Here is a 26,158-nt window from a genome sequence, read left to right as displayed (position 1 = left end):
TAAATAAAGAATAGTGAACAACAGGCTGAATAAGTGTACGTTATATGACGCATAAATAACCAACTGAGAAGGTGCCTGGTATGTTAACGTAACATATTATGGTAAGAGTCATTCAAATAACTATAACATATAGAACATGCTATACGTTTACCAAACAATCTGTCACTCCTAATCAATAAATCCGATGAAATCTTCTTCCTCGATGTCGCTTCCAAACAACTCTGCCAACTCCAAAGGTATGCGCCGCTTCCTCTTATCGTTTTCTGCTGCATATTTCACTACGTCCAGTACATGCAGTACATAATTTCCTTTTCGGTGCCATTTTTGTTCAGTCCTTCTCAGTTTTTATAAGTTACCGCCAACGATGAAATGATCCATTTTAATAGCTACGGCAGTGACCTACAATGCACTTCTGCCATGACCCTCCCTCACCGAATTCTTATTGGTTGATGTGTATGTGACGATTGCTGACGTGTGTGACACGATTGTTGACATTTTCTTTGTCTCTTCCGTGAATGAGATATATAATATTATTTGAAATTTTACGGTAATGTGTTAATTTCACACATAAGTGGATCCGGAGTATATGTCGCACCCCTGGCCAAACAATGAAAACAACTGTGACTTATAGTCCGAAAAATACGATATGCATTTATTAAGTATCCGCGTTTGTGTGCACATGGCCTTAGAATCATTTCTACAAGTTCCAAGAAACCAATCCGAAAACCACTTCTGCACTGGGGTACAATCGTGCAGGAACAGAAAAGTGCCTTCACCCCAAAACCAGAAAAACGTTTTCAGTGGAACACAATCCTGTCAGTCATCGATATCTAAAGAAACTGGCGTTTCGGGTGTCAGCACCGTCATTAAACTATCTTCTTTAATAATGCATAAGTCTGCCCACAACACCTCAAACATATTATTGCCCTGCCTGCAGATCTGATTGATAGAGACATCGCTTCTATTTAGCATAGAGCGTATACGCTCTCACCACTCAAGTCGGTGGCCTGGAACATTTAACACTTGCTCCACATCTTAAAAAGAAATAGCTTTGCTTGATTGCCTTGGAATGGCGCCTCCGATGGAAAATCAGATTGCGCTTATGGGTGTACCGCTCATGTAGAGACCTGAGGCGAAAGATTAGAGGTAGAATTTGATGAAACTTAATGCTGCCAGAAGTATATAGTTTTTTAATTTAATGTCCAGCGTTAAGGCAGTTCAAAGTGCTCTTGCCTCAAGAAAAATGGAATAGAAATGACCACACCTTGTATTGTCATTGTAATGTTTCTGTGGGGTACAGTTCTATTGAAGTACCAATGATTGTCACACACACACGAGGTGTGGTGAAATGTGTCCTCTGCATGTGACCCATTCCCTTGTTCCGTCCCTTGGGAGGTGTGTGGAGCAGTGGCCAGCAGCGGTGTCGCACCCAGGAAACCTTTTTAGTGATTTAACCCCCAATTCCAATCCTTGATGCTGAGTGCCAAGCAGAGAGGTAATGGGTCCCATTTTTGTAGTCTTTGGTATGACTCGGCCGGGGTTTGAACTCACAGTCCACCGATCTCAGGACGGACACTAACCACTAGGCCACAGAGTAGGACTATAAGGTAAGTGTCTTCCCCTGCTCTTTTAGACCTATGACCATCCCTAGGTCAAGTCGTCAGGCAGATCTTAAGGGAGTAAGCTCAAGAATATAATATCTTGACAATTAATCTGTTTCAGAGGATCAAGTATTTCTGGCTCGTTGCAGCCAATAATGTTTATGGCCTGCCAGCCACACAGATTAGGGGTAGGAAATAGTGAGAATTTTGTTATTGTCAAGTAAATACAGGGTTAGTATCACAGATGCCAATACTTTTAACTTGAAATGTCATTATCATTTAATTATTCTTTGAATTTACCTCTGGTTAGTTGATTAACATTATGACAAAACACAGGACAAACATTTTATACAAATATAAAATAATCTATTACTTAAAAAAACAAAAACTATTTTTTATATATATATGTGTGTGTGTGTGTGTGTGTGGGAAAAATCACAAGACTACTTCATGTCTACAGGAGATTTTTCTCCTGATGATTGAGGGAACCCCTCATGAAACAGTTCTGTAGAGACGAAGTAGTCTTGTGATTTTTCCCACACATACATATTGCGCTCTACCACAGTATCGAGCACTATTCTCTGGATAATCCAATCAAGACATACATATATATATATATATATATATATATATATATATATATATATATATATATATATATATATATGTATTATAATACATGTCCATTCACTATACAATGATAACAATTTATCAGTATAAATATAATAAATGGTTATGATATGCTGCAATGAGATGGCGACTTGTCCAGGGTGAACCCTGCCTTCCGCCCGAGTGCAGCTGAGATAGGCTCCAGCGACCCCAAACATATCATAACCCATGGTTATGATATGTTTGGGAAAAAAGTAAGACTATTGATATAATAGTAATAGTAACTGGTTAAAATAATATTATCATCTTTATCATTATTATTAATCATAACAATATAACTACTGTAACTGTAAACTGAGTTATTATATTGCGCCATATTAATATTTTAAGTTTGATGTATATACTGTATCTCTTTATTTTTGAGTGTATACTTTTGAGTTCCAGACTAGGAGAAATGCTGTGCTGGCATGAACTCTGAGGGTATTCGAATAATTTGCGAGACATACAGTATAGAGGAGAGACTGCAACAACAGTATTAAATCCATCAATCTAGTATCGATCCAATACCAATACTCACCTTGTCATACATACAACTGATATTCAGACTGATCCATCTACACACACATACATTTCCCACCAAGAGTTGCATATTACTTAACAAATATTTCAAAATATGGCCCATTTTCATTGGGAAATAACAGCCAAGTAAAATAAAAAGATATATTCAAACCGTAAAAACGTAGTCAAGCAATAGTTTGTAATGTCAGGACATTATTTTGTCAGTCATGCCAGTAAGTTGCCACCAACTGACAAAAAAACAAAATATAAAAGGTTATGGTTGTCCAACAATATTGATAAATGATTTTGATTCTAGACAGAGATGAGAAATCAATATATGACTGTTGGAGAAGTGAGGAAATTAATAATATTTTTTATACCTAAAGGATAATAACATGCATCTCTTTCAGTCTATTGAACATTCATGTGCGGATCGATACTTAAATATAGATCCTTCCAATGCTAGATCAATATGCTTTAATATCGATTCTCAAATGGATATATCTTTGATACTTAGGTTATTTGAGGCAATGTATATCATTAACAGGAACACAGTGGAAAGTAACTAATATTGAGCAAAGTTAAAAGCAAAGCTATGATTTTATATGCATTACTTTTCCAAATATAGCAAATACATTACAGGCCTGATTCACTAAAGGTTTGCGTATACTAAAACCCGTGCAAACCTGATAGTAGATCAGCTGATAGTAGGTCACCCTTGTAGCTTTCAAAGCTGACAACTTTAAAGTCCTCCATCAATATTTTATATACTCATTCACAACAATATATAATATGTTTAATATTTACTGTATTTCGATTATTTTAATCATTGTGCGGAATTTATAATTTCCGTTTCTATAACAGTAAACGTACGACTTCTGGCAACAAAAGTATGTTCCTACTTCCGTAATCAAATTCGTGTGTGTGTTCTAATCATGGCAGACCTGGTAACCAACAACGAAGGTGACTATATTTTGGACAAATGAGGATTCACAATCTTATCATTTTAAAGTTGAACGAACTGAGGATAAACTACTGTTTATAGAAGCCAGCACGAAGAAGAGGGTGAAACGTTGGAGCAGACGGAACTTGAGACAGTGAGATTGGCGTGACACGAAGCTCCAAATGAGGAATTTGGAGACAAGATATTTCGACATAAATGGTGTGCTTACCCCAAATAAACCTGAAAAACATCTTCGGCAGCTGGACCAAACGAACAACTGTCCATCGAGACAGTCACAATTGAATATCGACAATGATACACGCCGGACATCATGCGTGTTAGTTCAACTACAATATATACACTGTCTGGCTAGCTGTGTACAAACAATACATGAAATGTGGGCTAATACTTTACAGACACTGTAATATGATTGTTCATGTTTTACAGTTAGTACGGAATGGAGTCTCATCGCATTGTGTTGTGCATTACAAACTCAAACGCGTTACGTGGTGATGTAGATGCTAGATTATTTTTTGCAAAATCATGCCGATGCGTTACTTTGCTCGAACAAGAGTTCCCTCTGAAACTAACAATGTCACTAAAGTTTGATTATTATACAGGTTGCTATTTTTACATGTTAGAATGCAAATGGGGGCGGCATGGCGTAGTGGGTAGAGCGGCCGTGCATGAAACCTGAGGGTTGCAGGTTCGCTTCCCACCTATTGACATCCAATTCACTGCTGTTGTGTCCTTGGGCAGGACACTTCACCCTTTTCCCCCGGTGCCGCTCACACTGGTGAATGAATGATGAATGAATGATAGGTGGTGGTGGGAGGGGCTGTAAGCGCAAACTGGCAGCCACGCTTCCGTCAGTCTACCCCAGGGCAGCTGTGGTTACAGATGTAGCTTACCACCACCAGGTGTGAATGAATGATGGGTTCCCACTTCTCTGTAAGCGCTTTGAGTACCCAACAATAGAAAAGCACAATATAAATCTAATCCATTATTATTATTATTATTATTAAAAAAAACAAAAAACTTTGTCTACTTATTTCTCATAGACAAGTGCAGTTCCCCTTTAAAGGTCTGAATAAAGTTGAATTAATAAAGCGTTTTAGTGTCCTCTAGTATTTTTTATTGACAATTGTTTTTTTCTCACATATAATGTATATGATTAAAATATTTCTTAAATAAAAAAATACTTTGTACTGCGTTTTGAGCAAAATAAAGTAAGTGCTCGCTCCCTGCATGGACCTTTAGTAGAAAAAAAAAAGAAAACAAAAAAGGTGTAATTGTTGATGCACTGCACAGCTTTTAAAATGGCCAAACAAAGTGGTAGACATCTCCTGCATATTTTAAAAACATAGCAAAACGCCACAGGTAGGAAGGAGCATGATAACATGAATGTGCAGTAAATGAGTGTCTCTGTGGTGATGCACCGTATAGTAAACGCAAAATTTTAAATAAAGCGGTCTGCACCACTTTACAGTGGTACACACAGTGTGAGTAAATCACACGTGACACGCCCACAAATAGTACACACTTTTTAATTGTTTGCACACGCTGATTACCTCGTGGTGTTTGGATCCTAGCAAATCAGGCTCTTGGTGTATTCGCACAAATTTTTGGTATTGGACCTGTCTGAATTTTACTCAAAAGAAAAATTAGTGGTATCACCCATCACTAACAAACCGTACTGTATTTTTGTTGACGTTGAGGTTTATAAACGTTTCTGTTAGTCTGTGCTTTTTGCCTCGCACTTCAAATCCCAAGTGAAAAACGTAAGAAACTGAAATAAAAAGCTTATTTACACTGAGGATGCAAAGAAGATTTAAAGGACGGCATTAAAAGCTTGCTTTGACACAGAATGGGTTTTTCCTCTTACACGTCTTGCTCTCTCCACTCCGCCAGCTTCCACATACCAATTTCCCAGGTTGCCTCTGTGGGGCCGTGCGTGATTGATGAGCCTGGGGACACCCTCATGTTACCGTGTACCTAATCGCAAAGTATAGACTTGCTTTAACGCTCCATTAAAGGCCTGCAGCAGCATGGTGTAATAGTTAGGGAAATACGCAAGGGAAGGGAAGGTCACAAGTTCAAATCCCCTCCAGAGTTCACCATTGCCTTGTCCTCCTCTACATGTCCGTTTGAAAAAAATTAATAGTGACAGGTTGCTGAGTAACACACAAGCACACATACAAAATACGTTCTTCAGTGAGGAAACTGTCTGACAGTGCCAAAGCACGTATGACCTTCTGACTTGCTATGGTAATAAGATCGGAATGAAGCCCAAAGTCAAAGACTTTATTGAAACACTCAGGTAATGAGCTTGTCAGTCATCGCGGTAATGTCTGTTTACTGCCAGGATGAGACAGGACACGAGGTTGTCAGTTTGTTTGTGATGCCATGGTGAGTGGCAGATAGCGGTCTTCTAACTGGAGCTGTCAAAAGTAGCGAAACCTCAATACAAGTCGATACCAACACGCAAAACATGCATTAATACCTCATTTTTTCAGTATTGTCAGCACCAAATACTGTGCAGCATTTTACCCTCTGCGAGCTGCATCAAATATTGGCGCCTGCTGTCTTAAAAATATGAGCCTGTGACAATCTGTCACTTCATTTCTGTTAGTTTTTCGTGTTTTGGTATTTACTTCCTGTTCAGTGCTCTTATTTTGTTGTATTTCCTGTTTTATTCACGGAGCACTGTTTTTCTCTTTTTGTTGATTGGCAGCGGTTCACACCTGCTGTCAATCACACTAGTGTCTATTTATGTTGCACTCGAGCACTCCTCGGTGCTCGATGATAAAATCTATGTTGGAGAATTTACTATGCAATACTGCTTCATGTTTATTTCTGTTTCTTATGAGTATTAAATTATTTTCTTACCTTCACTCAACTCTCCTGGATTCTTGCATCATCGGGGACACACAACTGCAGCCATGCGAGTTCTCAACAGTACCATCGAGCTAGAAAGTGTCCTCGCGAGAATCCCTGTCGGCAATCCTTAGCCGACGTTCTGGACCGCACAATTCCTGGAGGACTTGAAGGCCAGGTTTGTGCGGTCCCAGCCAACAGACGCGGACCCTCTCCCCGCGGCAACGCCACCGGCTTCGGCTCTCCGACCGGCGCGTCCCCCGCCGCCATTGTTCCTCTCGGCTCGACGGCTGGCTACGGCTCTCCGACCAGCACGTCCGCCACTTCCTGCATGCCTCGCGGCTCCCGCGGCAACGCTACCGGCTACGGCTCACCGACCGGCGCGCCCACCTCCTCCTTCACGTCTCGCGGCTCCTGCGGCTCCGTTGCCGACTGCGGCTCTCCGACCGGCACGTCCGCCGCCGCCGTCCTTCCCGTCGTCTGCTGAGCTGCTTCTCCCTGCTCCTACGCAGCTTCCAGCGGCTGCTCCCCGGCTGCTCTTTTTGCCAGCTCCCGCTCTTTTTTTTGGATCGCCGAGAGCTCCAGTGGAGCCCACAGTGAGGTCGCTTTTGTCCTCCTGCTGGGACTCGGCGCGGGACGTGTCTTCGTCCCTCTTCCTGGCCCCCTCCCGCCCGTCCCTTGTTTTCGCACCGGGGGACTCCGAAGAGCAGGCACGTCTTCCCGCAAGTGTGGACGGCGTCTGGCAGCCGCCTAGTGGAGGGGGGCCCACAATACACCGCGGTGCAGCCAGGCACACACCGCTGTCATCTTCGCAAGCGTCTCCTTCCACGGAGACATCTACGTGCCTGGCGGGCTTTCGCACAGCCCCAACGCCGGCTCCACGCCAAGTTCCAACGCCGGCTCCACGCCAAGTTCCAACGCCGGCTCCACGCCGAGCTCCAACGGCGGCACTACGCACAGCTGCAACGCTGACATCAGCAGCACCACGCCGGCCTCCAAAGCCGGCACTACGCACGGCTCCAACGCCGCCAAGAGCAGCACCATACCGGGCTTCGTCACCGCCGGCATCCGCTACTCCTCGGCCGGCATTTGCTGCTCCTCGCCCGGCGTCTTCATCTGGCGCTTTCACGACGCCGATGACAGCTGCCACTACTCGCGGCGGTGCAGCCGAGCACACGCCGCTGTCAGCTTCCACTCCACCGATGACGTCTGCCGCTTTCATGCCGCTGTCATCCACGCCATCGTTCTCTCCCACGGGGACGTCCTCGTCGCCGATGGGACTTTGCACGACATCGCCATCATCGTTGTTGTCTTTGTCGCCGCCTGCTCCAACGCCGGCATATGCTGCTCCTCGGCCGGCATTTGCTTCTCCTCGCCCGGCGTCATCATCTGCCGCTTTCACACCGCCGATGAAGCCTGCGGTTTTCACGCCGCCGATGACGCCTGCTGCTTCCCGGCCTGCTTCGGCGCGCCCGCCTCTACGTCGGCCGCAGATGTGGCCGTGCCATGGCCGTTCTCCTCGCGGGACGCACTCTCCTCTTTTCCGGCCAGTGATGTGGCCGTTCCCTGGCCGCCCGCCTCGCCAGTTCCAGCGGCGCTCAACACGCCGCCGCCACCTGACTTTCCCTTGCTGGCTGCGGGGACACGAGGTTTGGCGACCTTCCACCAAATCCTCCCTCCACCCTCCCTTACATTTTGGATTTGTTTCCATTTTTTCTTTCCCAGGGAACATCTGGTATCTGTTCCTCGAGGGGGAGGTCCTGTGACAATGTGTCACTTAATTTCTGTTAGTTTTTCGTGTTTTGGTATTTACTTCCTGTTCAGTGCTCTTATTTTGTTGTATTTCCTGTTTTATTCACGGAGCACTGTTTTTCTCTTTTCATTGATTGGCAGCGGTTCACACCTGCTGTCAATCACACTAGTGTCTATTTATGTTGCACTCGAGCACTCCTCAGTGCTCGATGATAAAATCTATGTTGGAGAATTTACTATGCAAGACTGCTTCATGTTTATTTCTGTTTCTTATGAGTATTAAATTATTTTCTTACCTTCACTCAACTCTCCTGGATTCTTGCATCATCGGGGACACACAACTGCAGCCATGCGAGTTCTCAACAGAGCCAGTGTTTCCCATATATTTAATTATTCGTGGAAGCCCATCACAAATGCTGATTTGGAACTTCCGGTTCGCCCAAGCTCATTAAGAAGTTTTAAAGGCCTAATGAAACCCACTACTACCCACCACGCAGTCTGACCAAGAATCACCACCTTCAAAGGGGAACATTATCCCAATTTCAAAAGGGTTAAAAACAATAAAAATCAGTTCCCAGTGGCTTGTATTTTTTGAAGTTTTTTTCAAAATTTTAGCGGTCCCGGAATATCCCTAAAAAAAGCTTTAAAGTGCCTTATTTTCGCTCTCTCGAAGCAACTGTTCATTTTCCTGTGACGTCATACAGTGCTGCCAATGTAAACAAACAATGGCGAATAGCACAGCAAGATATAGCGACATTAGCTCGGATTCAGACTCGGATTTCAGCGGCTTAAGCGATTCAACGGATTACGCATGTATTGAAACGGATGGTTGGAGTATGAAAGTATTGAAGAAGAAACTGAAGCTATTGAGCAAATAGCTATTGACGCTTTTCATAGCCATAGCATGGCCGAATAGCTGCATTAGCATCGCTGGCAAAATGTGCGGACCAAACGATCAGGACTTTCGCATCTTGTGACACTGGAGCGACTTAAATCCGTCGATTGGTAAGTGTTTTTTTCGCATTAAATGTGGGTGGAAGGAAACGTAATTTAGTTTCAAATGTACATACAGCTATAGCCTAAATAGCATGGTAGGATCGATTAGCTGGCAGTCACGCCGCGACCAAATATGTCTGATTAGCACATAACTCAACAACATCAACAAAACTCACCTTTGTGATTTCGTTGACTTCATCATTGCAAATGCATCTGCAGGTTATCCATACATCTCTGTGCCATGTCTGTCATCGCCGGTAAAATGTGCAGACACTACGGCATATTCGATGTGGTCTGGAGGCAGATTTCTTGCCACTTTCGCATCTTCGGGCCAGTGGTGCAACTTGAATCCCCTCCCTGTTAGTGTTGTTACACCCTCCGAGAACACACTGACGAGGCATGATGTCTCCAAGGTTCCAAAAAATAGTCGAAAAAACGGAAACTAACAGAGCTGAGACCCGGTGTTTGTAATGTGTTTGAGAAAATGAAAATGGCGATATTCTTACCTAGGCATTGTCACGTACTGACGTCATCGCTTCATGAGGGCGTTTAATTCGCCAAAAGTCCGTAGATCGGTTAAAAAAATATATGGTCTTTTTTCTCAGGAAAGGGGACCAATTTAGCACGAGGGGGGGAGCATGTCACATCAAAGACACAGGAGATAGAGCTTGATCAGATGAGAGATCTCTTGCTAAGTGTCACATTCCTGAGCCCAATAAACAACTTTTGGTACCCAGTTCAAAGGACATCATCTCTTCAAACGAGTATAAGTAATTTTGCTATCACAATGGTTGCGTACTGTAGAAAAAGAAGCGCTTCCTCTTTCCAGGTGGGCGAGTGCCTACCTTGGCGGTTGCTTACCGTAGAAGAAGAAGCGCTTCCTATTCTACAGGAAAAAAAGATGGCGGCTGTTTACCTTAGTTGCGAGACCTTAACTTTATGAAAATAAATATTTATATTAATCCATATACAAGGCGCACCGGGTTATAAGCTGCACTGTCAGTTTTTGAGAAAATGTGTGGTTTTTAGGTGCAGCTTATAGCGTGGAAAATACAGTTGTACTAAAGAAACACACACAAATGCTGCATAATAAAAACAATGAATTAATTTAGCAACTTAACCAATCAAGAAACATTCTAATGTAAACGCCTCTGCTGTTTTTTTTTTTTTTTTTTTTATTATTATGTGCCAATCTGTGTAAATCTAACTTCCCATTGGGAGGTTACGCTCCAGAGACATGATGCCATACATGTCACTTTAGAGGCAACATAATTGAATTGCTTGTTAGCCCTCTGACTAATGAGTTCATTATACTAGAGCCGTATGGAGAAAGACGTCAAACTAGCTCCATTCATTCATCTGGTATTGACCGTATCTTCTTTCACTTCACCAGTTTGAGTAATCGGGGCGAATGAGGACTGCTAAAGTCAACAATCCAATGGAGACTGATAGTTCAACTATCCAAGAAACACTGTCCTTGTTTGTATACAATATTGTTATATACAGTAGGTTCAAATTAGGACTGGAATGATTCTATGATAGATTCATTTATAAAAAGGTTTGATTTGTATTTTGTTCTTTCAATTACTTGTTTAATTAGCTTATTTTTAGCATATCATTATTTGTTTAATTAGCATATTTTTCAGACCATAAGGTGCACCGGATTATAAAGCGCATTGTCGATGAACGGGTCTTTTTAAGTCAATTTTCATACACAGGGTGCACCAAATTATACGGGACACATCTTATTAGCTTATTAATGATTCCCAAAGCCCCAAAAAAGTCTGCGGGCTGTAGAGCGTTTTCCATTCGGGCTCCAGTACTCCGGAATGCCCTCCCGGTAACAGTTCGAGATGCTACCTCAGTAGAAGTATTTAAGTCTCACCTTAAAACTCATTTGTATACTATAGCCTTTAAATAGACTCCCTTTTTAGACCAGTTGATCTGCCGTTTCTTTTCTTTTACTCCTATGTCCCACTCTCCCTGTGGAGAGGGTCCGGTCCGATGGCCATGGATGATGTACTGGCTGTCCAGAGTCGGGACCCAGGATGGACCTCTCATCCAGAGTCGGGACCCAGGATAGACCGCTTGCCTGTGTATCGGTTTGGGACATCCCTGCGCTGCTGATCCGCATCCGCTTGGGATGGTTTCCTGCGGGCTCCGCTTTGGACTGGACTCTCGCGGCTGTGTTGGATCCACTATGGATTGAACTTTCACGGTACCATGTTAGACCCGCTCGACATCCATTGCTTTCGTCCTCTCCAAGGTTCTCATAGTCATCAATGTCACCGACGTCCCACTGGGTGAGAGTTTTCCTTGCCCTTATGTGGGCCTACCGAGGATGTCGTAGTGGTTTGTGTTGTGGTTTGTGCAGCCCTTTGAGACACTAGTGATTTAGGGCTATATAAGTAAACATTGATTGATTGATTGATATCATATACATATATTTTTTAGTCAACATTTTGCACAGATTATGTTTTACAGACCGTCTTTAAGCTGCTTTCTGATTGTCTCTTCAGGATGTGTCGTTTGGTGGGCTGCCTTATTTACGTTTAGTTTTTTAAACTACAGCATAGACCACAATAGTGGACGGACAAGCATACATTTTCGGGACTTATGCAGATCCTAAATACACAACAACAGTGACCAATAGGTAAGAAAAGTTGGTTTTGCATAAAGGGCAAAACAAAACGGAACATAATATGTCTCCTAACAGGTGTCATTTTGGGGTTCTTAAACACACACCATAATAATACCCGTATGTTGAAGCACAGTACGTCTGACTACGGTAGCGGCAATGCTACAAAAAGTTTGGGGACCCCTGGGCTACACATTTAGTGATTGCTTTGCCAAACCGCTATTATTAGCGAATTAACATAACTAGTTTTACCTTAATTTTGCTAGTTGTATAGTTTAGCTAACCCTGGCTAGTAACAAATACTTTCTCCCGACATTCTATATTTCATATGGTTTTACCTCTGGCTATACCAATACTTTAATTACTGGTTGTTTTCTTCACTTTTTTCCAGGGCATGTCTGTTTTAAATGAGGCGGGGCTTGCATGAAAGGAGCTTAAAGCCAATGTGAGCCAAGCCCTGATCGAATAAAGTATTAATAATAAACACTGGCACCAGGGTTGTACGGTAAAGTATAGTAAAGCGATACTAATGAATCATATTCGGTACTATACCGCCTCTGAAAAGAACCAGTCCGACACCCCCCCGCGCCCTCATCGTAGTCACCTCGTGTCATTGCTGGTTTAACGAGCAGACGAGCATGTTCGATAGCACACAATCACAGAGTACTTACAAGCAGACACAGTGTGTAGACAGAAAAGGGAGAACGGACGCATTTTGGCTTAAAAACTAAAGATAAAGGTGAAGTTATAACACTGAAACAGCCTTTAGGAAGAGATTCTTTAAGACATGACTAGGTAGCTAGCAGCTAACATGCATCCGCAGTGTTTTAGCTACTTCTAAATCACTAATCCTGGTATCCATGGCGAAAAAAAAAAGTATGTTTCTTTCAAGTATCATCCCTGCAGGATGAGGAATAGCGAAACATGTTTCACTACACACCGTAGCTCACCCGCTTCACAATGTAAACAAACACCATCGGTGGATCTACACTTAACATCCACTGTAATGATACCAAGTGCAGTAGCATATCGAGTCGATACTACTATGATTACATCAATATTTTTTGGAATCACAACATCTTTCTTTTTTTTTATATATATTATGTTTATAAACTCAGTAAATACGTCCCTGCACACATGAGGACTTTGAATATGACCAATGTATGATCATGTTACCACTTAGTATCTGATTGATACCAAAATGTGTGTTTCACTACGGACCGTAGCGCACATGCGTCACAATGTAAACAAACACCATTGGTGGATCTACACTTAATATCCACTGTAATGACACCTAGTAAAGTAGCGTATCGAGTTGATACTAATATGATTACGCCGATATTTTTTGGCATCACAACATCTCCTTTTGTTTTATCTAAATTTATATTATGTTTAATAAATTCAGTAAATATATCCCTGGACACATGGAGACTTGGAATATGACCAATGTCTGATCCTGTAACCACTTTGTATCGGATTGATACCAAAATGTGTGGTATAATCCAAAACTAATATAAAGTATCAAACAACAGAAGAATAAGTGATTATTACATTTTAACAGAAGTATGAATAGAACATGTTAAAAGAAAAAGTAAGCAGATATTAACAGTAAATGAACAAGTAGATTAATAATACATTTTCTACCACTTGACCTTAACAATTTTAACAAAATAATGGAATGGAAAATGACACAATATGTTACTGCACATGTCAGAAGCTAAATAAGGAGCCTTTGTTTGTTTACTTACTAAGAAAAGACAAGTTGTCGAGTATGTTCACTATTTTATTTAAAGAGGAACATTATCACAATTTCAGAAAGGTTAAAACCAATAAAAATCAGTTCCCAGTGGCTTATTTTATTTTTCGAAGTTTTTTTCAAAATTTTACCCATCACGCAATATCCCGAAAAACTGCTTCAAAGTGCCTTATTTTCACCATCGCTATATACACCCGTTCATTTTCCTGTGACGTCACTGCATGATGCCAATACAAACAAACATGGCGGATAGAACAGAAATATATAGCGACATTAGCTCAGATTCAGACTCGGATTTCAGTTGCTTAAGCGATTCAACAGATTACGCATCTATTGAAACGAATGGTTGGAGGCAGATAGTGAACACGAAATTGAAGAAGAAACTGAAGCTATTGAGCCATATCACGACAGACAACGGCAACGAGGACGAATTCGGCGATCGCCTTCTAACCAACGATTGCATCTTTTGACCACTGGTGCAACGTGAATCCGTCGATTGGTATGTGTTTGTTTGGCATTAAATGTGGGTGGAGGGAAAGGCTGGATGCAAATATAGCTACAAATGAGGCATAATGGTGCAATATGTACATACAGCTAGCCTAAATAGCATGTTAGCATCGATTAGCTTGCAGTCATGCCGTGCGCAAATATGTCTGATTAGCACATAAGTCAATAACATCAACAAAACTCACCTTTGTGATTTATCGTTGGAAATGCATCTGCTTTGAGTGTCGCAGGATATCCACACATCTCTGTCGTAGCATCGCTATTGTAGCGATGCTACGACAGAACAGAACAAACGAGGGACTTTCGCATCTTTCGACCACTGGTGCAACTTGAATCCGTTCATTGGTATGTTTGTTTGGCATTAAATGTGGGTGGAGTGAAAGGCTGGATGCAAATATAGCTACAAATGAGGCATAATGATTCAATATGTACATACAGCTAGCCCGAATAGCAAGTTAGCATCGATTAGCATGCCGTGACCATTGATATGTCTGATTAGCACACTCCACATAAGTCAACTTGGATCCGTCTCTGTTCGTTTTGTTACACCCTCCGACAACACACCGACGAGGCATAATGTCTCCAATGTACGGAAAACAGTCGAAAAAACGAAAAATAACAGAGCTGATTTGACTTGGTGTGTGTAATGTGTTTGAGAAAATGGCGGATTACTTCCTGTTGTGACGTCACGGGTGAAAGGTCATTGCTCCGACAGCGAACAATTGAAAGGCGTTTGAATCGCCAAATTCACCCTTTTAGAGTTCGGAAATCGGTTAAAAAAACATATGGTCTTTTTTCTGCAACATCAAGGTATATATTGACACTTACATAGGTCTGGTGATAATGTTCCCCTTTAAGGACAAACTTGCAATAAGAATCATATGTTTAATGTACCGTAACATTTTTTTGTTAAAATAAAGCCAATAATGACATTTTTTGTGGTCCCCTTTATTTAGAAAAGTATCGAAATAATTTTGGTACTGGTACCAGTACCAAAAGATTGGTATCGGGATCACACTAACTGGCACATTCAACTTAATGGCAAAGACGATGTCTTGGCTGTGGCAACACACTTTACTCTATACTCTACTGCCATCTCATGTCTTGAAATTGCAACTGCATGCAAAGTCCACAATCAGACACAGACGTGTAAAAAATAAGCTAAATGGACAGCACAGTTGAGTGTTAAATCGAAATGTTTTATATTTTTATTCAAACAATGAACATTTATGAACACATTTGAACACAGATAAGTACCAACATTGATACCATTGAGTAGCGGTATCAATTCCCAGATACTGTATCGATTCAAATGTGAAAGGTGCCCATCCCCAGTACGCCCAAACATCCACACTCTGATTAAAACCAAGTTTGACACAGGCTTGAGTAATCCATCCACATTGTCTCACTACAGGTCATTAAGATCAATGAGTCGCTCATTTTCAGTGCAAGAGCCTGGAACAAATAAGCGACACAAATGTCTTTGCTGCTGATCGTGTCTGAGAGCCTTAATCGTCTTGGTTGAAATTCCGTGCAAGTTCGAAATGAAAGTAATTCAAGCCCCGGCCGCCTTGTGACAGCTGCTGTAGGGGAAAAGTGGGAGTGGCCTTGAATACCGACAAATGGGGTAAGGCCACTCGGAGAGCGTGCACAGACAGATTAAGGCTTCGATTTTGGAGTGGGTTGTGCATGTAGGGCATTGTGTTGGGGAAAAGAGAATATGACACGTCTGAACATGGTTCCTCTCTAATGGAAACAGCTTTAATGCTGCCTGGCAAGAAGAACGGTATGAACCCTGAGCTGAGAACAATTAGACTGTTGTTACAAGACTACATTTGCATGTGCACCAGGACCTGCTCCACTCTGTCCTATCTGTGACGGAGAGACAGTTACCCAAAAAGGATACGCACTTTCAATTGTGTTGTAACAACAATGTCTCTTCATTCTTTTTCATTGTTTTGCACATTCATGACGTCCTCGGCTCACCTTATGCAAACCAATTAGAGGATATTTGGATAACATATTCTATCTCACACACTATTCTTTTCTCCGCTTTTTCTAAAACCTAGTTAAATTAATGAGGCCTCGGATTTTGCTCATCATGTATTTTCTGTTATGACACATTGGAAATTACGTGTTGATTGCCCGAGTTCAAGTGCCAATATCAGACTCCATTACTGCTGACAAAACATGACATAAAACAGGGAGAAAAATTGTGAAAAATTGCTGCTGCAAATGATATTTTGGGCTACATGTGTAGTAAATTGGTTCTGTTTGATTGGCATGTTAACTAGATCAGTATTTTTGGTCTGTGATCCGAATTTATGGAACCTACACTGCAAACACTGAAATCTAAGCATACTTGCCAAACCCTCCCGGATTTTCCGGGAGACTCCCGAAATTCAGTGCCTCTCCCGAAAACCTCCCGGGACAAATTTCCCGAAATTCAGATGGAGCTGGAGGCCACGCCCACTCCAGCTCCATGAGAACCAGATTCAATGTTGTCACCCTCTTAAACAGGACAATACTGCCATCTACTGTACATAAAATAGAATGTCTGTTCCGAAGCCCACAGTAAAGAGACGTAACTTCATCACGTCGCATGGTTATTGACTCCAACCCAATATATTACACCGTCGACGGGCAAAATGAAGAAATACGCTTGCAAGTTCCAGAATGATTGGAAACAAGAATTTCAGTTTATCCAGGAGAGTTCAAAGGGGAAGGGGTATGTTGCCTGTAAATTTTGTAGAACAGACTTCTCCATAAACGGTCAGCGAAGCACAAAGCGTCCGCAGCGCAGCATCGTTCACAACCCCGTATTATGGCCTATCTTGCAAAATGGAGACCCGATGGTGTATCTTATGCTGAGACAAAGATGGCAATGCTGATATCTGGAAGCAACATACCGTTCTCATTTGCAGATGTCTACAACAAATCCGTGAAGGATGTTCCCGGATTCGGAGATCGCTCGCCAATACGCAAATGGCAGAACAAAGGTTACTCAAATAGTGAACAGTAAGTGTTGTTTTTGTTTTTTAGTAACCAGTAAGCACAGTACAGTTAGTAGAACAACCGTGTTTTTATTACTGTGTATTTGATAGGTGCCGTCTGAAATTCAACTATTTATTTTATTTATATATAAATAATAAAATAAATAAATATATATATATAGCTAGAATTCACTTAAAGTCAAGTGTTACATATATATATATGTATATATATATATATATATATATATATATATATATATATATATATATATATATATATATATATATATATATATTTTGCTTTCCTCCTCTCCAAGGTTCTCATAGTCATCATTGTCACCGACGTCCCACAGGGTGTGAGTTTTCCTTGCCCTTATGTGGGCCTACCGAGGATGTCGTAGTGGTTTGTGCAGCCCTTTGAGACACTAGTGATTTAGGGCTATATAAGTAAACATTGATTGATTGATTGATTGATTGATATATATATATATATATATATATGTATGAAATATATACAAAAATATATGTGTGTATTTACATATATATGTGTGTGTGTGTGTGTGTGTGTGTGCATGTATATATAAATGTTTATATGATTTATAGTTAGAACTTTAATGAACATTGAAAAACCTTGCCTTGCGAGTAGAAAAAATGTGGGGGTTTTCTCAAAGTGCTGTTGCTAATTGTAAGATTTAATTTCCTACCACCGCAGGCAGCTAATGGTGAACATTTATCCTGGCTAATCATTACTTGATCATTCTCTTTAAATGTGAGATGGTAAACAACTTGTGAAAGTTTTTAAGGAGTATTTGGCAAATCCTGGAATAAATGAGTATTTTAAAAAAACATGCACATATAGTATGGGCCTGATTTAATAACATCCAAATACCACACACTTTTAGTACAATTTGTGGGTGTGTTGCATGCGATTTAATCCGACTGTGTATTTCGATATTTTTCGATAGTTTTCTAAATAAAGGGGACCCAAAAAATAGCATTGTTGGTTTTATTTTAACAAAAAATCTTATGGTACATTAAATACATGTTTCTTACTGCAATCAAATTTATGGCCTTAAATAAAATAGTGAACATACTGGACAAATTGTCTTTTAGTAGTAAGCAATTAAACAAAGGAGCTTTATTTGACTGCTGAGGTATGCAGTAACATATTGTGTCATTTCCCATCATATTATTTTGTCAAAATTATGAGGGGCGAGCTGTAAAAAATGATTATTAATCTACTTGATCATTGACTGTTTTAACTTATGCTCATTTTCTGTTTTAACATGTTCTATCTACACTTACGTCAAATGTAATAAACACTTTTTCTTCTGTTATTTGCGTACTTTATATTAGTTTCATACACTGGTCATACTCAAAGTCCTCATTTGTCCAGGGACGTATTATTAATAATAATAATAATAATAATAATAATAGTAATGATAATAATAATAATAATAGTAATAATAATAATAAAAACGGAATAATTAATAATAACAATAATAATAATAATATAAATAAAAAAAAACGGAAAAAATATTTTGTGGATTTCAGGTGTGGATCCACCCGTTTGTTTACATTGAGGAGCGGTAGCTTTTGTTAGCGACGGCGCCGGTGAGCTATTGTATCCCCCTACGGTGTTTAGTGAAGCATGTTTAGCTATTCTTTGTCTTGTAGAGATGATACTTGTAAGAAACTTACTTTGTCGCCATGTAAGCAAGGATTAGTGATTCAGGAGTAGCTAAAATACTGCCGAATACGGATGGACCGCCAGCTCGTTAGCCATGTTTTAAAGCACTTCTTGTAAAGCGGCGTTTCAGTGTTATGGCTTCAGGTTTATCGTTAGTTTTCAAGCCAAAATGCATCCATCCTCCCTCTTTTGTCTCTCAATGCTGTTTATGTTTGTAAGTACTCTGTGATTGTGCGCTGCCGAACATGCCACTTTGCTCGTAAAACCGGCAATGTCGCGGCAGGAAGCGGTGTTTTTCAAAGGGAGTATAGCAGGGGTCGGGAACCTTTTTGGCTGAGAGAGCCATCCAAGCCAAATATTTTTAAAAGTATTTCCGTGAGAGGCATTTAATACATATTTTTTTAACACTGAATACAACTATATGCGTGCATTTTTAAGAAAGACCAACATTTTTAGAGTATAATAAGTCTCTTATTCTTTTTAATAACATTGTTATTCTGAGGCTAACCAAAAATAAAAAAAATACTTCTTACCAATAATGCAACTTCTTAAACAGGTGCGGTAGAAACCGGAGGGATGGATAAAAATGCATGAGAATGTTTTATATTTTGAACGTTATTTTTGACACTGTGATTACCAAAGGAATTATTCATTACTTATCGTGTTAAGCAATGTCAGCTAAGATTTATCTGAGAGCCAGTTGAAGTCATCAAAAGAGCCACATCTGGCTCTAAAGCCATAGGTTCCCTACCCCTGGAGTATAGTGACGTTTTTGATACATTAGTACCGCGGTACTTTAGTAGTAGCAGTTTACCGTACAACCCTGCGGCCAAAACCAATCAATGATTTGAGGAAAATCGGAGTAAAAAAATTTTGCCTCAATTTTGCTCACTTAAACTGATAACGCAAAAGTTGTTGTGGGCCCGCACAGAAATATTACAACCCTTTTAGAGCCGTTAGAGCTCAATTGAGAGAAAATATTTATTTTTTATTTTTCCAACAGTCTGTGTTTTCTTCCAGCATATGGTGTAATGAAATGAAATGAAAAATGACAAAAAAAATTTAAAAAATCTGTGATTATGTCTGCAAGATTTTTACTTTTAAGCTGCTTTGGGAGCTTGGTCACCCAGGAGGCACATTACATTCATATTACAAAATATTGAAAAGCAACACAGGGAAAACCGTGGCTGGTCTTATTGCTGCCAATGTGGCTTACTTTGACCTTTTTTATGTTTCAGTTATAGATTGTGGTAGCTAAGTAATCATGTCATGTTAATTGTAATCAACATTTTTAGGTAGAAATGTGTTTTTTACATATATATTTAAAGGAAATTGCACTTTATTGGAAATCCTCCACAATTCTTAAGTGATGCAAAACACACTTCTTATCCTTTTCTGTGCGTTTTAGATAGTGAAAAACACCAGGTGGCTAACAATGCAAATAAAGTGGGGATTAACATATTCCGCCTTTTAAAAAACCTCCAACAATGTTTTATATACATGTTTTAAGTATATATGTATTGTCGTAACGAGCTCATCCATGGTAACGTAATATTTAGTGAAGTGAATTATATTTATATAGCGCTTTTTCTCTTATGACTCAAAGTGCTTTACATAGTGAAACCCAATATCTATTTTTTACAGTTAAACCAGTGTGGGTGGCACTGGGAGCAGGTGGGTAAAGTGTCTTGCCCAAGGACACAACGGCAGTGACTAGGATGGCGGAAGCGGGGATCGAACCTGCAACCCTCAAGTTGCTGGCACGGCTGCTCTACCAACCGAGCTATACCGCCCGCATTCCATCCATCCATTTTCTACCGCTTATTCCCTTTCGGGGTCGCGGGGGGCGCTGGCGCCTATTTCAGCTACAATCGGGCGGAAGGCGGGGTACACCCTGGACAAGTCGCCACCTCATCGCAGTATTTTAGTAATTTTAAGCAGTACCAGAACTTATTTTCTGGGCACATTTTTTTCAAAAATCATGTAGCAACTAACAAAGACCGACTTAATGAGAGCTTTTTTGGAACAAACGATAATCCAGAACCATATCCTTTTGAGCCCAAATATAAAAGAATGAGGTAAAACTTTCAGATGCTGTTTTTTAGGCCAATCCAACTAAACCATCATTTAGCACTAGTGCTAAAAGTTTAATGAACAAAACAAGACCATAAAAAAAAGTCAATTTCAATGTTTGCTCTCAATGGTGTGAAGACTGTTCGACATCGAGGTGCCGGATTCGAGTCCCTCGAGGATGCGTTGATGTGAACACAACAAAGGTAAAATCTTAAAAGATTTATTTAACAAAAAGGGAGCTCTGAACAGAAATACTGGAGCTAATAAAAAGCAAACCAAAAACGCTAGTTTGAGAACTAGGATATACAAACAGAAAACTAGACTTGGCACGGCACAAAATGTAAAAACAAAAACAATTAGCATGAGAGCTAAGAAAAAGCAGGTGGCTTAGCATATGAGCTAGCGAGAATGCACGTACCAAAAGAAGCAGTCGTCACTAGTTGCATGTGAGCAAATTTATGGACCAAGACTGAACAAAGAAAAGAGGAAGGCTTATATAGGTAGTTATCAAGGAGAACCAGGTGTGTGTAGAAAACGAGGAGCAGGTGAAATCAATGTGTAACCATGGTAACGGACTAAAGAGGAAGTAAGTGGGTCAGAAGAGAATGAAACAAAGATGGAAAAATAAACATGTGAAGATCCGAGTCACGGATCGCAACAAATGGGGTGCACACTGATGGGATGGTTGTATCTTTAAGTATAAAACTTATGTCAATTAGCAAAATCCTCACACTCAGGTAAAAAATTCTGGCGTTTGGAATTTCACAGTTGACCAAAATCTTAGCCTATTGCCACAATCTTTTACTAAACCTGTGCAAGGCATGATGTTTAACTGTGCATTAACTTTTACAAAATTCGAAGATGATACAGCAGTAGCTACAGTTGCTAGCAATATGTCTTTCTGGCGGTCTAAGGCAGTGGTCCCCAACCACGATTGGTACCGGGCCGCAGAAGAATTTTTTTATAATTTTTTTATATGTATTTTTTTAAATTAAATCAACACAAAAAAACAACACAAGATACACTTATAATTAGTGCACCAACCCAAAAAAACTGCCTTTTTCACTACAAAAAAAACTACAAAAAAAAAAAAAAAAGGAAGTGGTAGAAAATATGACAAAATAATTGTCACGATCCGCCTCTCGGATCTGACAGTTTTGTTTTTGAGTCCTTTTGTGTGTTTTCTAATTATTTATTGACTATTCCGATCCCCAAGTTTGAGCACTTCCTGTTTCTTATCTCCATGGTTACCTCATTTGCTCCACCTGTACTGACTTTCTGACGCACACCCGTTTTTGATTATTGTTTGAGTATTTAAACCTGCCTGTGTCAGGACTATGGCATGGATTTTTTTTGCTCCTTCGACGCAGCGGGATTACAGGACGAGCCAGGCGTTTATTTAAACACTATAACAAAAAATAAACAAACTAAGGGCGCTCATAATCAGGTACAGAACTTGGCTACAAAAATATAAACAAAAACACTTGCTCGATTGGCATGAATGATAATGAATAAATAAAAGATACTATCAACGATACTCAATAAACCAAAAACTAGCACTGAGGCAAAAAATACAAAAGGCTTACGTGGCGTAGTCAAAATAAAGTAGCAGCGTGGCAAGGTGCGTGGTCGTGGTCAAAATATGCAGGCATCTACAAAAGGCAAAGTTCCCAGAATGATGAACAGAAAGCACATGACTTAAGTACTGGCTGTGGTAATAGAAAACAGGTGTGAGAGGCTGAGGATCGGGGCGCGACTTAAGGGGACCAGGTGGAAACTAATGGGTTGGCATGGAAACAAACAAAACCAGGAAGTGCTAAACGTGACTGAATGTCCAAAATCAAAACATAACATGACAAAACATGAACCTTGCTTAACAGGCATGACAGCCTGCTACCTGTGTTGGTGCTGGATGTTTTGTTTGCTCCATGCAACGGTCACGTTTGTTATTCTGCCTTTGTGTTTACCTTGCTAAGTTATGTCTTAGCTTCGCGTGCAGCATCTGGGGGTGTCAACACCCGCATTCAAAATGCATTCCAAACGTAACAATAATAAAATGACAAATGACAAAATACGTTACTGCATATGTCAGCAGACTAATTGGAAGCCTTTGTTTGCTTACTTACTACCACAAGAGAAGTTGTCTTGTATATTCACTATTTTATTTAAAGACAAACTTGCAATAAGAAACATATGTTTAATGTACCCTAAGATTTTTTGTTAAAATAAAGTCAATAATGCATTTTTTTGTGGTCCCCTTTAATTACAAAAGTATCAAAAAGTACCAAAAAGTATTAAAATAATTTTAGTACCGGTATCAAAATATTGGTATACGGACAACACTAATATGAATATATGTCATTTTACTATATCTTGTAATTTTCTGTCGGCAACAAAGTAACAGTGTTGGAAACTTAAAAACGACATTACGGCCATATGACCATGTGATTATTTACAGTAAAAGAACAGTAAGTTATGCAAATATACATACAGTATATACAAAATCTGTAATGTAAAACAATACATTTCTGTTAGATTAAAAAAAAAAGTCCAGTTTAGCTTACCCATGGTGCAGTTGGTGGTAAAGTTGGGCTCAATCATGGCTGTTTCACCCAGGACTCGCTGGTTGTAGCTGGCTGAGATCCGGAAAGGTGATCCCCCCTGCGTCCCCAGTGTGAGGTGAGCAACCGCCCAGCTGCCAAGAAGAGAAAGCAAGAGCAGGATCACTGTGATGAGCTGGCACCTCGGCTGACACATTTTCTCACATCCTCCGCGAGGCTGTGAGGTCAGAGCACGTTCGGCTTGCTGTCTCTGAACCCCCGGGGGGTCCCGGAGGAGTGGGGGTCCGAAACTTCAGCAGATAAAAAGACATTGGCGCTTCCACAATCCCTTCCATTTTGGTTTGTTTGTTTATAAACAGGGCTTCACGGTGGCAGAGGGGTTAGTGCGTCTGCCTCACAATACGAAGTTCCTGCAGTCCTGGGTTCACATCCAAGCTCGGGATCTTTCACGGGTTCCCTCCGGGTACTCCGGCTTCCTCCCACTTCCAAAGACATGCACCTGGGGATATATTAATTGGCAACACTAAATTGGCCCTAGTGTGTGAATGTGAGTGTGAATGTTGTCTGTCTATCTGTGTTGGCCCTGCGATGAGGTGGCGACTTGTCCAGGGTGTACCCTGCCTTCCGCCCGATTGTAGCTGAGATAGGCGCCAGCGTCCCCCGCGACCCCGAAAGGGAATAAGCGGTAGAAAATGGATGGATGGATGTTTATAAACACCCGCGACCTTAGAGCCTTGTGTAGTCTTTAAAGGCCTACTGAAACCCACTACTACCGACCACGCAGTCTGATAGTTTATACATCAATGATGAAATATTAACATTGCAACACATGCCAATACGGCCTTTTTAGTTTACTAAATTGCAATTTTAAATTTCCCGCGAGTTTCTTTTCGAAAACGTCGCGGAATGATGACGCGTACGCGTGACGTCACGGACTGTAAGGAAATATTAGCGCTGCACCAAATACGGCTAAAAGTCGTCTCTGTTCATGGCGTAATTACACGGTATTTTGGACATCTGTGTTGCTGAATCTTTTGCAATATGTCCATTTCATAATGGAGACTATAAAGAACAATGCTGTTTGTGGAAAACGGTGGATTGCAGCTGTCTTTAGCACCGAGACACAGCCGGTGTTTCTTTGTTTGTTGTGAAGCGGAGCGGTCAAGCGAACATGTTTTCTCTACGTTAACCAGCATGTTTTTGGATGGGGAAATTGTGATATATATCTTACCGGAGACATTAATGGATTATTCGTCGTCCTGCAGCAGCTGTCATGTCAAAAAAGGCAGCTGTGAGCTTTCCTCCTCGGCTTCTCTCTGAGACACTGCGTGTTCACTACAGCCATCGGACCTCAAGCTATGTCTTTACAAACTTTAAAATCTCACTAAAACACTATTAAAACAATAAGCAGATAAGGAATGTTCCAGAATTATCTTAATAAATGTGTCTGAAAACATCTGAACCGTTCACAATGCAATCGCCTTTTTTTTTTTAACTTTATTTTTATTTTTTCTAGTCCTTCGCTATCAATATCCTCAGCCACAAATCTTTCATCCTTGTCACACCTATGGATCATGTTTTGTTTTGTCATGTTATGTTTTGATTTTGGACATTCAGTCACGTTTTGCACTTCCTGGTTTTGTTTGTTTCCATGCCAACGCATTAGTTCCCACCTTGTCACGCCCCTGCCCTCAGTCCCGCACCTGTTCCTGATTATCACAGCCAGTATTTAAGTAATTTTCTTTCTGTTCATCAGTCTGGGAACTTCGCTCTCATTGCCTTTCATATTTCATGCCATGCTTTTCGATTCATCCACGCCAAGTAAGTTTTTGTTTGTATTTCTGCCTTTGATAGTATCTTTTGTATGTTTATAGATAGTATTGCCATTGTGCTGTTTTTGTTCAAAGTTTTAGTATAGATTATTATCCGCCATCGAGCGCGCTTTTTGTTTTGCCTTTTTTATTGTATTTTGAGTATAGATAAAAAAACATGTACCTGAATTCACGCCTGTCTCGTCCTGCAATCCCTCTGCGTCGAAGGAGCACAAACAATCCTTGTCCAGATCTGACAATCCTTGCTCAAATTAATGGGGAAATTGTCGTTTTCTCGGTGCGAATAGCTCTTTTTGTTGGAGGCTCCCATTAAAAACAATGTGAGGACGTGAGGAGCCCTCACACGGGTGACGTCATCGTCTGCGACTTCCGGTACAGGCAAGGCTTTTTTATTAGCGACCAAAAGTTGCAAACTTTATCGTCGATGTTCTCTACTAAATCCTTTCAGCAAAAATATGGCAATATCTCGAAATGATCAAGTATGACACATAGAATGGACCTGCTATCCCCGTTTAAATAAGAAAATCTCATTTCATTAGGCCTTTAAAAAGGGGCTCAGAGATGTCCAGGTGTTCGGGGACCTCACAAAACACACGACGTACACGTCCACAGCTAATCTAAAGACGTTGATTCTTCATGAAGCATGTGGAAATGAGTGGTGTTCCACTTTGAATGCTGGCATGGACTGGCTTTGCAAAGTTCAGCGGTCCCTAATTTGACTAAGTAAATTGTACTGATTTTACTTGGGCTCTAATCTCTTCAACAATAGATC

At 40.6% G+C, this 26,158-nt stretch overlaps 1 protein-coding gene across 1 annotated transcript in view; it reads right to left on the bottom strand.

Moving 5' to 3' along the window:
- Positions 1-26,158, bottom strand: part of alk (ALK receptor tyrosine kinase) — a 924,960-nt gene that overhangs the window by 237,988 nt on the left and 660,814 nt on the right. The window contains exon 5 of the mRNA XM_061895727.1: positions 23,558-23,688. Within this exon, the coding sequence (XP_061751711.1) occupies positions 23,558-23,688 (131 nt within the window). The remainder of the gene's footprint in view (positions 1-23,557; positions 23,689-26,158) is intronic.

This window comes from Nerophis ophidion, linkage group LG03 (assembly GCF_033978795.1).
Source record: "Nerophis ophidion isolate RoL-2023_Sa linkage group LG03, RoL_Noph_v1.0, whole genome shotgun sequence".
NCBI lineage: Eukaryota > Metazoa > Chordata > Actinopteri > Syngnathiformes > Syngnathidae > Nerophis > Nerophis ophidion.
This window is presented reverse-complemented; position numbering and strand designations above follow the sequence as displayed.